The 14,943-nt window shown below is 36.9% G+C and overlaps 1 protein-coding gene across 1 annotated transcript in view; it reads left to right on the top strand.

Moving 5' to 3' along the window:
- Nucleotides 1–240: 240 nt before the first annotated feature.
- INTU (inturned planar cell polarity protein) overlaps nucleotides 241–14,943 on the top strand; it is an 81,160-nt gene continuing 66,457 nt past the window's right edge. The window contains exon 1 of the mRNA XM_029941177.1: nucleotides 241–455. Within this exon, the coding sequence (XP_029797037.1) occupies nucleotides 310–455 (146 nt within the window). The 5' untranslated portion in view covers nucleotides 241–309. The remainder of the gene's footprint in view (nucleotides 456–14,943) is intronic.

Raw genomic sequence — 14,943 nt, 5'->3', positions numbered from 1 at the left:
CCGCTGTTAATAAAGTATACTGCTCCAAGGGAGTGCGTTTAGGAGAGCCTAAGTGGTGAAGTTTTAGCTATTTCTATTCCTCCAACTGAAACGCCCTCCTGGAAATTTCACCTCGTAGGCTTCTTTCAGTTCCCTCTCTCTCTCGGGAAAGCTTCCTCGTCTCCCTGGCAACTCAAGCTGCCACCAATTGCAGCCAAGGATTGGCGGTCACGTGGGCTCTGCGCCTTCCCTAGAGGAGACAACATGGCGGCTCCGGCTAGCCGCAGCTGCGAGATTTGAATTGCATTACGAGTAGCTACTGCATCCCTGATGATGGCGTCTCCGGTTTCGTGTGGCTCCCGCCAGAGCCCAGACGAGCTCCCTGGAGACCCCTCTTCACAAGAAGATGAGGACTGCGATTATGAGGATCGGGTCAGCGGCTCGGGTTCATATTCCTCAACGAGTAGTGATTACGAGTAAGATTCTTGAAGAGGGACAATTAAGTCCATACTTTGAATCCAGGGCGTGTATACTTGGGCGCGGGTGGGGGGCGGGGCGGGCTGCCAGAGTGTTGGAGTAGTTGGGATTGAGTCTTTGAGGCTCTATAATTAGTGGGATTTATTTGAGCCACGTTCCAGTTGTGAGGTACTGTGAGCCGAAATGACGTGCCGTTCTTTGCTACTATAGGTTTTATGATTATCAGATGAGGAGGTTCTCCTCTTTGTGGAGGATTCTATAATATTTAAGGGTATATCTGTTAGAATAGAGTATCTGTTAGAATGTCCCCATTTCAGTGTCTTCTTCTCTGGTGTTATGATCTTTGTGACCTTAGTGGAGGGATACGCTACACATCTTATGAGTCAACTATTTAAATTTATGTTATAAAAATGGATATATATAAAAGAAAGAAAATCCACCGGTAGTCTTCACCTTCAAGGACAAGCTCTCAGCATTTTGGGGTATTTCTGCTATATTTTCCTACACAGTCTCATGATTTTCTTGTTTTCTACTTAATGTCATAACGTAATTTTTAAAATACAAAATGCCTAAATATTATTTTCCACTTTTTAATCTTTAATAATAATGAAAAAAATGTTTTGATTCTTAAAACCCAGTGCCCCTTCAATTTTGAAGGAATCTATCCCTACTGCTGTGGATTAAGACCTTTTTGGAAAAGTCAATTAGTGGTAGCTTTAAAATGAATGACTAACAGTGAAAAGGTTTAGGTGCCAAAACATCAACCAATCCCATAAAAGACTACCATGCACATTCACTTTTAGGATGACATTTTAAGTGTATTTAGGAATTAAGTATTTAATGTGTATTTAGGAGAAAAGTTACTTGGCAATTATTTTCACCTATGGGTATGTAAAAAAATTTTACCATTATCATTAAAGCATTGGGGAAGAGCAGTCACTAATGGCTGCTTAACATACTCTAGAGGCTCAATAAGGACAGATTATATTCTTGAAGACCTAACAGATTTTACAGTATCAAGTATTTTGTGTAATCTGCTGTGGTCATTTAAAAAATAATTATAAAATTATGGTTATCAAGAGAGGTACTGGAAGGAAGTATGGATTATGGGAAACCTTATTTGGTCTTGCTGTGGGAGTCAGATCTTGTGAGACTCAAGCTCTTGGTTTCTCTGCATTTTAGAGTCACACACTTTTAGCCCAGAGAGAATCTATCATTTGCCCATAGTCTCACAGCTGAGTGTTATCACTGTAGAGATTTAGGAGCCCTCATTTTGAATGTATTACCTTGATTTTAATGGAATGAAGGCAAATGAACTAGCCCTCTCTTAAGTTCCTAGGAAATGAGTAATCTGAGGACCTTGTATTAGGAATGCTTGTTATTTCAAAGCATTTTGTAAATCAAAATACGTGTAAGTATGTATATCATATATATATATTTAAATGGTCATTAAGCTTTCTACATTAGTCATTCACTCATCACTCCAGATGTTCCACTGTCTTTATCCTCCTAATAGTAAAAGTACAGTAAATCCCTATTGTAAAATGTTTTGTTGGTCTATACTTCAAGTCTTATCAGGATTCGGATTTTATGTCTGTCCCTTCTTGATGTGTAGGACATGAGAATTGATTTGCTGGTCTGACCAGGTAGGCTTCTGTTCTGCTCCTGTTTACCTATCTAATCTGCGAGTCAGCAATGCAGAGTTGATCTTCCCAGTTTGGACAAGGTCACTTTTTTTTTTTTTTAATTATTTTGAGAGAGAGACAGAGCATGATCAGGGGAGGGGCAGAGAGAGAGAGAGAGAGGGAGACACAATCTGAAGCAGGCTCCAGGCTCTGAACTGTCAGCACAGAGCCCAATGCAGGGCTCGAACTCAGGAACCTGAGCTGAAGTCTGAAGGCTTTAACCAACTGAGCTACCCAGGTGCCCCCAGGACAAGATCACTTCTTGATCAAAGGCATAGGGATTTGAACTTAATTTTTCTCATCGAAGCCAAGAGATATGAATTGCCCATTGTTTTTCATTGCCTACATGGAGGTTATTAAAGAAGTTATTCTAGGGGTGCCTGGGTGGCTCAGTCGGTTAAAGTGTCCAACTTCAGCTCAGGTAATGATCTTACTGTTCCTGAGTTAAAGCCCTCCATCAGGCTCTGTGCTGATGGCTCAGAACCTGGAGCCTGCTTCAGATTCTGTGTCTCCCTCTCTCTCTGCCCCTCCACTGCTTGTACTCTGTCCTCTCTCAAAAATAAATAATAAACATTTAAAAAAATGTTTAAAGGAAGTTTATGCTAGTTGTTTATTCATATAAAATATTCTGAACTGTCAGTATTCTAATAGTTAATTATCTGCATATTCTTTCTGGTAATTATTATTTCATACATCCTTTCTAACCAAAAACCAGTTTGAGCTGCATGTGATTGTCAATACAGAATAAGTTGATCATGTTGGGGATGAAGTTACTTTAGGTACTTTTAATAGGTTTGTTTAAGACTTACATAAGAGGACAATTATAGATTAGAATACACATTGGCAGATCCCTGGGGATACTTCAGAGATAATACTGGTGGATGAGTTGGGTTGAGGAAATCAATGACTAGTTTCAGTATTGAAATAATGGAAATCATACATTTAATTTCAATAATGCCAAGTTCCTTTCCTGAGGTTTTCTTTTAACTGTTTTGATCTCTACATACCCATTTTCAGAAATATTACAAATTCTGTTTCCTTCCTTATTGTCCATTTGCCTGTTTGTTTTGTTTCTTAAATTCCACATATGAGTGAAATGTTATGGTATTTGTCTTTCTTTGACTTACTTCACTTAGAATAATACTCTCTAGTTGCATCCCTATCATTACAAGAGACAAGATTTCATTCTTTTTTATGGCTGAATAATAATATTCCATTGTGTGTTTGTATGTGTGTATATATACCAACTTTTCTCCCCCTGGAATTAGGGTTCAGTTTAGGGCTAGAATAGGGTTAGGATTAAGGCCAGGGTAGGGCGTGTGCCTGTTATCCTGCAGGTCAGAGATCTCTCCAGAGGAATGGGTTTAGGTTTAGGGTTAGTGTTTGGGTTTGTGTTAGAAATTAGGTTTAGAGCTGAGGTTAGGGTTGGGGTGAGGGTATGTGCCTCATATCCTGCAGTCCAGAGACCTCTCCAGAGGTTAGGTTTGGGGTTAGAGTTAGGATTAGGGTAGAATTTATGGGATACAGGTTAGTGGTAGTTAGATTTAAGGTCATGATTAAATTAGGGTTTGGGTTTGTGGTTGGCATCCTTTGCTGTGGTTTTCCAGTTATCCAGCTTTTTGAAGCAACATTGGTTAGTTCAGATTGGTCAGAATTCTCAATTTTGTAACTTAGATTTTTGTCTTTTCAAAGTGAATTTTTGTTGTTTCTAGTTATTTTTAAAAGCTTGACTTACAGAAAGAGGGATAATTCAAAAAGAGAATTTAGCTATAAAAAGTTAAGGAACTTCCACTGAAAATAAGAATGACTGGAAAAGAAGGGAAATATGTCCTTTACAGTTTTTTCCTGAGATTTTTTTTTAAACATACAACAAACTGTGTATTTAAAGGGTACAGGGGTGCCTGGGTGGCTCAGTTGGCTAAGTGTCCAACTCTTGATTTCCACTCAGGTCATGATCCCAGCATCAGGGTACCGAGCTCCGGGTCAGGCTCTGAGCAGGGAGCCTGCTTAAGATATTCTCTCTCTCCCTCTGTCCCTCTACCCCAGTTGAGCACTCTCTCACTCTCTCAAATAAGAATAAAAATAAAGTGTACAGTTTGGTAAGTCTTTATATGTATACATTTGTCAAGATAACAAACATAACTATGTCATCCAGAAGTTTCCCCATGCATCTCCTTCAGACTGCTCACATACTGTCATGCCTCGCAAACACTTACCTGCTTTGTCATTATAAGTCAGTTTGTATTTTCTAGAGTTTTATAAAAATGGAATCAAACAATATAGACTCTCTTTGTCTGACTTCTTTTACTCAAGATAAGTATTTTGAAACTTATCCATGTTGTTGCCTACATGTAGTTCATTCTGTTAAAATTTCTGAACAGCATTCCATTGTATGAATATACCAAATTTTTTTTCTTGGGTTTTAACTTAAGAATGTTATACTCAAAATATTTCAAAGTTATGATGCTATATTCTGTATTAATATCCAGTTTAGGATAATTCCCTTTTCTTCTCCAGCTCTGAACTCTGACTTCTTTTTTCTTTTAATTTCTCTTTTATCAAATTAAATAAATTAAAAATTCAAACAGTATATAACTAAATTTACGAAGAGAAATGGCAATTCTTTGCTACCCTTTCTCTCTACTTCCAGATCAACATATTTGAAGAAAATTCATTATCTTCCTTGTTTTTCTTCTAGTGTTGCCCATCTTCTTTACTGACATCACTCTTTCCTTGTTCATGTCTTTACATCTAATAAGTCTCCCGTCCTGTTGACTTCCTTTTCTAATATCCACTCCTTCTTCTTTCTTTATTTAGAGGTACTACCTGACTGTAAGGGCTTGCCTCTCCCATACACGAGTGGAGTAGCCTTCTAACTGATCTGGATGCCTCTAATTTCTTTTATTTCTAGTCTTCTTTTTCCATATAGCTGCCAGAGTTTACTTTCTAAAACACAGTTCTAAGTCATTTGTTTCTTAGAGAACCTACTACAAAAAGATATATTGTGCCAGTTAGATCAAAAATAGAATTAAACACATGCATAAATATTACCAATGAAGCTAAATAAAATGAAACAAATATCCATGTTTAACTAGATCATCCCTGTGATCAGCAAGATAAGGCTGAGATTGAAAAAATAATAATGTCAGGCTTGATTGCTGATGGTTGTATTGTGCAAAGAATCAACCACCTCAATTACAAAGGCATTTCTTTATTATGCTGCCTGAAATAGTCATCCTGATGCAGTATAGTGAGTACTGTAAGAGTAGGTGTCAGACAAGCTATGTTCTCTTCGTCCCTGACACTTGTCATGTGGCCTTCCATGTCACATGACTTCTTTTAAGCATCAGAGCACAGAAAAGCATTGGGCAGACCAGTACTGAACAAACACCAGAGAGAAACCGTATTCGTTTGTCGTGATGGTTTTATTCTGTGTGGTTTTTCTCCATCCCTAAAATGGTCTTGCTGTACATATTAGCACCATGTCACTATGTGTATTGGCCACTTTGGTGTGCTTTTGCCTACTAAAAGGGAAAAACAAAAAGTATTCTATAACAGGTTTGGAGACATAGCAAAAATCTGTTTTCCTTAAAGAAATGAACCAATAGATCTGGCTATTTATAACTTTCCTTGTGATAGCCAAGAAAATTCTAATACTATTTCAATTGATGAAAAATACTGACACATAAAGGCCTGAGAGATTCAATAATTTAGAAGAAAAAAAATTAGTGTTAGTGAGAATTCTTGAATACGAATTGAGAAACTGATTTGCATTATCTGAAGTTCATTTTCTTTATTATAATTATACTACAGTTTGTATAAGCGAACTTCCTTATTTACAAATTAGCAAATCTTTCTTTGGGAAGGACTCTGCTCATGTTTACTACCTCACTTAGAGCCTTGAAAACCAATTAACGTGTTCTCAAACTTTGCAAGCAGACTGAATATACAGTTATTTCTGTTATGAAAAAATAGAATAAAGTAATCTCATTGAAAGACACTTATACAATGACAACTTTGCAGCATGTACCGGAGGATCTCAGAAAAGAGAATGAAACATTTTTACAAAAATCTGAATTAAAGCAGCTAGAATTCATGCCTTTTTAAAAATAAACATTCTGTAGTAAGTTTAGATTGACAGAAAAGTTGCAGACATAGTACAGAGTTCCCATATACCCTTCACCCAGTTTCCCCTGATGTTAACATCTTACACAACTATGGTATGTTTGCCAAAGCTAAGAAATTAACATTAGAACTGTGCTGTTAAATAAACTCCAGACTTTATTTAGATTTCTCCATTTCTCTACTTATGTCCTTTTCCGTTTCTAGGATCTAAACCAGGATATCATGCCGCCTTTAGTCATTACGTGTCCCTAGTTTCTTTTGGTGTGACAGTTTCTTAGTTGTTCCTTGTTTTTTTATAACCAGGATTACTTGCTTAAAGTAACATCTGCAAAGTTTCATCATCGTGAAGTTACTATTTCTCACTTTACATACTCTCTTCTTTGGAAGCATGTCACTAAGTCCAGTTCACGATAAAGGGGAGGAAAGATTAAGCTCCATCTCCTGGAGCAGGGAGTATCAACATATAATATTAATTTCTTTAATTTTATTATGAATAATAGTTGCAGTGAAAGGTTGGGCTTTTCTTATAGTTGTTTTTAATATAACCCCTCCTGTTAGAACTAGTTTGGAGTACAGTCTCTACAAGTCTGTTAAGCTTTCTAGCACATTAATCAGCTACGCTCTTGTTGCATCTAAATAGGAATTAATCATCCAGAGTAGGAACAAGGAACTTTCCAGGAATACTGAACTATGGCAGCCATAGCCATCTTCTGCTCCTTATGCCAAAGGCATTTAGCCTGGAACCCAGCAAATAGAGGTCACTGGAGACATCTTCATTTACTGCCAGGGATTGAAAGAGTGCAGAAGTATGGGTGCTGTATCCAATAAAGTTGTAAGTTTCTCTACATTTTTAACTGTGCTGGGCAAGAGGAAAGGAACTGACATTTATTTGACATCATCTAGCATATTTTTTAATTTACTATTGGTAACAGCCATCTGAAGTCGCTGTAATCCATTTTCTAAAAGAGAAAAAGTAAAGCTTAGAAAAGTAAAAATGTCGATAGAACCAAATTTGAATCCAGGTCTTTGTTACGTCTCAGTTCATTTTCTTTTTACTATACATGTTTCCTTCTTTTCTCAGAGTCTTGTACATTCATTTCCCTGTCTTTATTCCTGTTCCTCTCATCTCCCTTCTTTTAATTTCTTCTTCCTCATAAAATGAAGTGTCATTTAGGTAAAAACATATAGACAGATGTGGTAGGGAGAGAGAGAGAGCGAGAGAGCGAGCTGCTGTATCATCATCCATAAGGGGCAAAACAAAATCTGAACACAAAGCTAATCAGGAGATGAATGACCAGAAGTACTACATCCTTAATAAGGGACTATTAATGCAGCCATTAGAGGTTTCTAAACTGTATTATTCAGTGATAAATGATAAAGGTATGTATGTATATATACATGTACATATGTATATACACTTTTGAAAAAATATATAATTGTAATTGTATATATAAACAATATATAATAATTGTTTTTCAAAAACAATGACAGAATATTCTTACGTACATTTTTATATGTTTTTATGATTTTAAGAACATGCATAGCATGGATATATTGTTTATATCAGTAAAAATTAGGAAGGGACGATAACATATATTATAGTTATGTTCCCATTTATATAAAACGAGTCTGTGCATATGAATGTATAAAAGGATGCATGAAAGTACAGTCACCAACTAGAAATCTAGTTGATATTAATTCCCTCCTTCTCTCATCTTCTCATCAAATCAGCCTCAAAGTCCAGTGATTTTTAAGCATTTCTCAAATGTTTTTCTTACTTTCCATGTTTTCTGCCATTGCTTTAGGTACCATCTTGGCTTGGACTACTAAAACAACCCTCTAACTATTCTCTTGACTTGAGTCTTGTCTACTCAAATTCTTCTTACATTTTCTTGTCAAAGTACATCTGTCTAGGGATATTAGACTCTCTGTCTAAAACTCTTCTTTGATGCCCCCTTACTTACATTACAAAATCCAAACCCCTTGCCATGGTCTAAAAGGCCTTGCAAAATTAGGACGTGACTACTTTTCCTGTTATGCCCCATCTTTGCCAAGTATAGACTAGCTTTGTTTTGTGTACAAGATTTTATGAGAATCCCAGTTAGTTAACATAGAGCATATGTAATAGTAGTTTCAGGAGTAGAATTTAGTGATTCATCACTTACAACACCCAGTGCTCATCACAAGTTCCCTCCTTAATACCCATCACCAATTTAGTCCCCCCCCACCTTTCCTTCAGCAACCCTCAGTTTGTTCTCTATAGTTAAGAGTCTGTTTTATGATTTCCCTCTCTTTTTTCCCTTTATGTTCATTTGTTTGGTTTCTTAAATTCCATGTATGAGTGAAATCATATGGTATTTGTCTTTCTCTGACTGACTTATTTTGCTTGGCATAATACCTAGCTCCATACACAGCATTGCAAATGGCAAGATTTCATTCTTTTAGTAGCTGAGTAATATTCCATTGTATGTGTACATATACCATATCTTCTTTATCCATTTATTGGTCGATGGACATTTGGGCTCTTTCCATAATTTGGCTATTGTTCATAATGCTGCTGTAAACATCAGGGTGCATATATCTGTTCAAATCTGTATTTTTGCATCCTTTGGGTAAATACCAGTGCAGTTGCTGGATTGTAGGATAATTCTATTTTTAACTTGAGGAACCTCCATTCTGTCTTCCAGAATGGCTGCACCAGTTTGCATTTACACCAGCCGTGCAAAAGGGTTTCTCTTTCTCCACATCCTCACCAACACCTGTTGTTGCCTGAGTTGTTAATTTCAGTCATTCTGACAGGTGTGAAGTAATTATCTCATTGTAGTTTTGATTTGTATTTCCCTGATGATGAGTGATATCAAGCATCTTTTCATGTGTCTATTGGTCATATGTATGTTCTCTTTTGAAAAATGTCTATTCATGTCTTCTGCCCATTTTTAATTGGAGTATTTGTTTTTTGGGTGTTGAGTTTGATAAGTTCCTTATAGATTTTGGATATTAACCTTTTACCTGATATGTCATTTGCAAATAAATATCTTCTCCCATTCTGAAGGGTGCTGTTTACTTTTGTTGATTGTTTCCTTTGCTGTGAAGAAGCTTTTTATCTTGATGAAGTCTCAATAGTTCATTTTTGCTTTTGTTTCCCATGCTGCAGGAGAAAGTTGTTACAGCACAGGTCAAAAAGGTTGCTGCCTATGTTCTCCTTTAGGATTTTGATGGTTTCCTGTCTCATACTGAACTCTTTCATCCATTTTGAATTTATTTTTACGTATTATTGAGAAAGTGGTACGGTATCATTTTTTTCCATGTTGTGGTCCAGTATTCCCAACACCATTTGTTGAAGAGATTGTCTTTTTTCTATTGGATATTCTTTCCTGCTTTGTCAAAGATTAGTTGACCATATAGTAGTGGGTCCATTTCTGGGTTCTCTATTCTGTTCCATTAATCTCTGGGTCTGTTTTTATGCCAGTTACCATACTGTCTTGATCACAACAGCTTTGTAATAAAACTTGAAGGCTGCATTTTGATGCCTCCCGCTTTGCATTTCTTTTTCAAAATTGCTTTGGCTATTCAGGTAGTCTTTTGTGGTTCCATACAAATTTAAGGATTGTTTTAGCTCTGTGAAAAACGCTGGTGATATTTTGATAGGATTAAATTAAATACATAGATTACTTTGGGTAGTACAGACATTTTTTTAAAATAGTTTATTACTAATTGGTTTCCATATAACACCCAGTGCTCTTCCCCACAAGTGCCCCCCTCCACAACCATCATTTCCCTTCCCCTTTGACCCTCCCTCCTCAGCCCTCAGTTTCATTCAAAAGTCTCTCATGATTTGCCTCACTCCCTCTCCCCAACTATTTTCCCTCCCTTTCCCCTTCCCATGGACCCTTATTAGGTTTCTCCTGCTACACCTATGAGTGAAAACATATGGTATCTTTCCTTCTCTGCCTGACTTATGTCGCTTTGCATGACTCCTTCCAGGTCCGTCCATTTTGCTACAAATGGCCAGATTTCATTCTTTCTCATTGCCATGTAGTATTCCATTGTATATATATATACTATATCTTCTTGGTCCATTCATTAGTTGATGGACATTTAGGCTCTTTCCATGATGCGGCTTTTGTTGAAAGTGCCACTATGAACACTGGGGTACATCTGCCCCTGTGTGTCAGCACTTCTGTATCCCTTGGGTAGATCCCCAACAGTGCTATTGCTGAGTTATAGGGGAGTTCCACTGATAGTTTTTTGAGGAGTCTCCACACTGTTTTCCAGAGTGACTGTACCAGTTTACATTCCCACCAACAGTGTAGGAGGGTGCCCATATCTCCACATCCTCGCCAGCATCTATAGTCTCTTGATTTGTTCATTTTAGCCACTCTGGCCAGTGTGAGGAGGTATCTCACTGTGGTTTTGATTTGTATTTCCCTGATGATGAGTGACGGTGAGTGTTGTTTCATGTGCCTGTCGGCCATCTGGATGTCCTCTTTGGTGAAGTGTCTAAGTCTTCTGCCCATTTCTTCACTGGATTATTTGTTTTTCGGGTAGGGAGTTTAGTGAGTTCCTTATAGATTTTAAATACTAGTCCTTTATCTGATATGCTATTTGCCACTCTTTTCCTATTCTGTTGGTTGCCTATTTGGTTTTTTTTTTTTTAATTGTTCCTTTGCATTCCAGAAGCTTTTTATCTTGCTGAGGTCACAAGGGTTCATTTTTGTTCTTGATTCCCTAGCCTCTGGGGGTGTGTCCAGGAGGAAATTGCTACAGTTGACGTCAAGGAAGCTATTTCCTGCTTCTCCTTGAGGGTTTTTATGGTTTCCTGTCTCACATTCAGGTCATCCTTTATACATTTTGAGTTTGTTTTTGTAAATGGTGTAAGGAAGTGGTGTAGTTTCATTCTACATGTTGCTGTCCAGCTCTCCCAACACCACCTATTGAAGAGGCTGTCTTTTTTCCATTGGATACTCTTTCCTATTTTGTCAAATATTAATTGGCCATACACTTGTGGGTCCAGTTCTGGGCTCTCTGTTATATTCCATTGGTCTATGTGTTTGTTTTTGTGCCAATACCATACTGTCTTGAGGATGACAGCTTTGTAATAGAGGCTAAAGTCTGGGATTGTGATGCCTCCCATTTTGGTTTTCTTCTTCAATATGACTTTGGCTATTCGGGGTCTTTTGTGGTTCCATACAAATTTGAGTATAGTTTGTTCGAGCTTTGAGAAGAATGTTGGTGCAATTTTGATGGGGATTGCATTGAATGTGTAGATTGCTTTGGGTAGTAATGACATTTCACAATGTTTATTCTTCCGATTCATGAACAGGGAATGTTTTTCCATTTCTTAGTGTCTTCTTCAATCTCTTTCATAAATTTTCTATAGTTTTCATCATATAGGTCTTTTACATCTTAGATTAGGTTTATTCCTAGGTATTTTATGGTTTTTCGTGCAATCGTAAATGGGATCAGTTTCTTGATTTCTCTTTCGGCTGCTTCATTTTTGGTGTATAAGAATGCAACCGATTTCTGTACATCGATTTTGTACCCTGCGACTTTACTGAATTCATGGATCAGTTCTAGAAGGCTTCTGGTGGAGTCGATTGGGTTTTCCATGTAGAGTATCATGTCATCTGCAAAAAGGGACAATTTGAATTCTTCGACGATTCTGATGCCTTTTATTTACTTTTGTTGTCTGATTGCTGAATCTAGGACTTCCAGCACTATGTTAAACAATAGTGGTGAAAGTGGACATCCCTGTCGTGTCCCTGATTTCAGGGTGAAACCTCTCAGTTTTTCCCCATTGAGGATAACATTAGCTATGGGCTTTTCATAAGTGGCTTTTATAATGTTTAAGTAAGTTCCTTCTATCCTGACTTTCTCGAGGGTTTTTATTTAGAAGGGATGTTGTATTTTGTCAAATACTTTTTCTGCATCTGTTGATAGATTCATATGTTTTTCTTCTTTTCTTTTGTTAATGTGATCTATCACATTGATGGATTTTCGAATATTGAACCAGCCCTGTAACCAAGGAATGAATCCCACTTGATCATAATGGATAATTTTTTTTATATGTTGTTGAATTCAATTTGCTAGTATCTTGTTGAGTATTTTTGCATCCGTATTCATTAAGGATATTGGCTTGTAGTTCTCTTTTTTTGTTGGGTCTATCTGGCTTAGGAATCAAAGTGATATGTGCTTCATAGAATGAGTCTGGAAGTCTTCCTTCCATTTCTATTTTTTGGAATTACTTGAGAAGGATCGGTTTAACTCTGTTTTAAATGTCTGGTAGAATTCCCCTGAGAATCCATCTGGCCTGGGATCTTATTCATTGGGAGATTTTTGATAACTGATTTTATTTCTTCACTGGTTATGGGTCTGTTCAGATTTTCTCTCTCTTCCTATTTGAATTTTGGTAGTACATGTGCGTTTAGGAATTTGTCCATTTCTTCTAGATTGTCCAGTTTGTTGGCATATAATTTTTCATAGTAATCTCTGATGATTGCTTGTATTTCTGAGGGATCCGTTATAATAGATCCATTTTCATTCATGATTTTGTCTATTTGGATGTTCTCTCTTTTCTTATTGAGGTACCTGGCTAGAGGTTTATCAATTTTGTTTATTTTTTCAAAGAACCAACTCTTGGTTTCATTGATCTGTTCACTGTTTTTGTGGATTCTATATTGTGTATTTCTGCCCTGATCTTTATTATTTCTCTTCTTCTGCTGGGTTTGGGGTCTCTTGTTGCTTCCTTTCTAGTTTCCTTAGGTGCTCTGTTAGATTTTGAGTGTGTGCTTTTTCTAGTTTGTTGAAATATGCCTGGATTGCAATAAATTTTCCTCTTAGGACTGCCTTTGCTGCGTCCCAGAGAGTTTGGATTGTTGTATTTTTGTTTTCATTTATTTCCATATATTTTTAAATTTCCTCCCTAATTGCCTGGTTTGCCCAATCATTCTTCAGTAGGGTAGTTTTAAACCTCCACATTTTTGGAGGTTTTCCAGTTTATTTCCTATGGTTAATTTCAAGTTTCATAGCATTGTGATCTGAAAGTGTGCATGGTATGATCTCAGTTCCTTTGTATTTATGGAGGGCTGTTTTATGACCCAGTATGTGATCAATCTTGGAGAATATGCCATGTGCACTCGAGAAGAAAGTGAATTCCCTCACTTCAGGATGCAGAATTCTAAATGTATGTATTAATTCCATCTGTTCCAGTATCCATTCAGGTCCATTGTTTCTTAGTGATTTTTTTTGTTTGGTTGACCTATCCATTGTTGTAAATGGAGCATTAAAGTCCCCTGCAATTAGCACATTCTTATCAATATGACTGCTTCTGTTTGTGATTAGTTGTTTTATGTATTTGGGTGCTCCTGAATTCGGTGCATAGATGTTTATGATTGTTAGCTCTTCCTGATGGAGAGACCCTGTAATTATTACATAATGTCCTTCTTTATCTTTTGTTGCTACCTTTACTTTTAAGTCCAGTTTGTCTGATATAAGTATGGCTACTCCAGCTTTCTTTAGTCATATGGTAGATATTTCTCCATCCCCTTACTTTCAATCTGAAGGCGTCTTCAGGTCTAAGGTGAGTCTCTTCTAGACAGCAAATAGATGGATTTTGTCTTTTTATCCATTCTGCTACCCTGTGTCCTTTGGTTGGAGTATTCAGTCCATTTATATTCAGTGTTATTATTGAAAAATGTGGGTTTAGAGTCATTGTGTTTTCTGTAGGGTTTGTGTTTGTATTAATGTCTCTGATGTCTTATATTCCTCGCTACCTTTCTCTTATAGAGTCTGTCTTAGAATTTCTTGTAGGGCTATCTGGTGGTGATGAATTTTCTCAACTTTTATTTATTTGGGAAATTTTTATCTCTCCTATTTTGAATCACAGGCTCGCTGGATAAAGAATTCTTATTTGCATATTTTTTCTGTTCATCACATTGAAGATTTCCTGCCATTCCTTTCTGGCCTGCCAAGTTTCAGTAGATAGGTCTGTAACCACTCTGATAGGTTTCCCTTTGTATGTTAGGGCCCTTTTATCCCTAGCTGCTTTCAGAATTCTCTTTTTATCTTTATATTTTGCCAGTTTCACTTATGATATGTTGTGCTGAAGGTCATTTCAAGGTACGTCTTAGGGGAGTTTGATATGCCTCTTGAATTTCAATGTCTTTCTCCTTCCCCAGATTGGAGAAATCTTCGTGTATAATTTGATCCAGCTCTCCTTCATGACCTCTTTCTCTTTCTTCCTCTTCATGAACTCCTATGATACATATATTGTTCCCCTTGATTGTATCACTCAGGTCTCTAATTCTCCTTTCCTACTCCTGTATCAATTTCTCTTTTTCTCGGCTTGCTCTTTTGCTATAATTGTTTCTTCTAATTCACCTATTCTCCTCTCTGGTTCTTCAATCCATGCAGTGGCAGCCTCCATTTTATTATTCATCTCATATATAGCTATTTTTAAGTCATCACAGCTATTTTGAAGGTTCCTAGTCTTTGTATCAATATCTTCTGTGACGGCTTCTATGCTTTTTTCAAGCCCAGTGACTAATTTTCTGACAATCGTTCTAAATTCTTGTGCAGTTATGTTGCTTTTGTCTGTTTTGAGCAGTTCTGTAGCTGTGATTCCTTCCTGGAGTTTCTTTAAAGTAGAATTCTTTCGCTTCATCATTTTGGCTAGCTT

The sequence above is a fragment of the Suricata suricatta genome, chromosome 1 (assembly GCF_006229205.1).
Source record: "Suricata suricatta isolate VVHF042 chromosome 1, meerkat_22Aug2017_6uvM2_HiC, whole genome shotgun sequence".
Taxonomy (NCBI): Eukaryota; Metazoa; Chordata; class Mammalia; order Carnivora; family Herpestidae; genus Suricata; species Suricata suricatta.
Note: the sequence above shows the minus strand (reverse complement) of the source record. Positions and strands in the feature narration are given on the sequence as shown.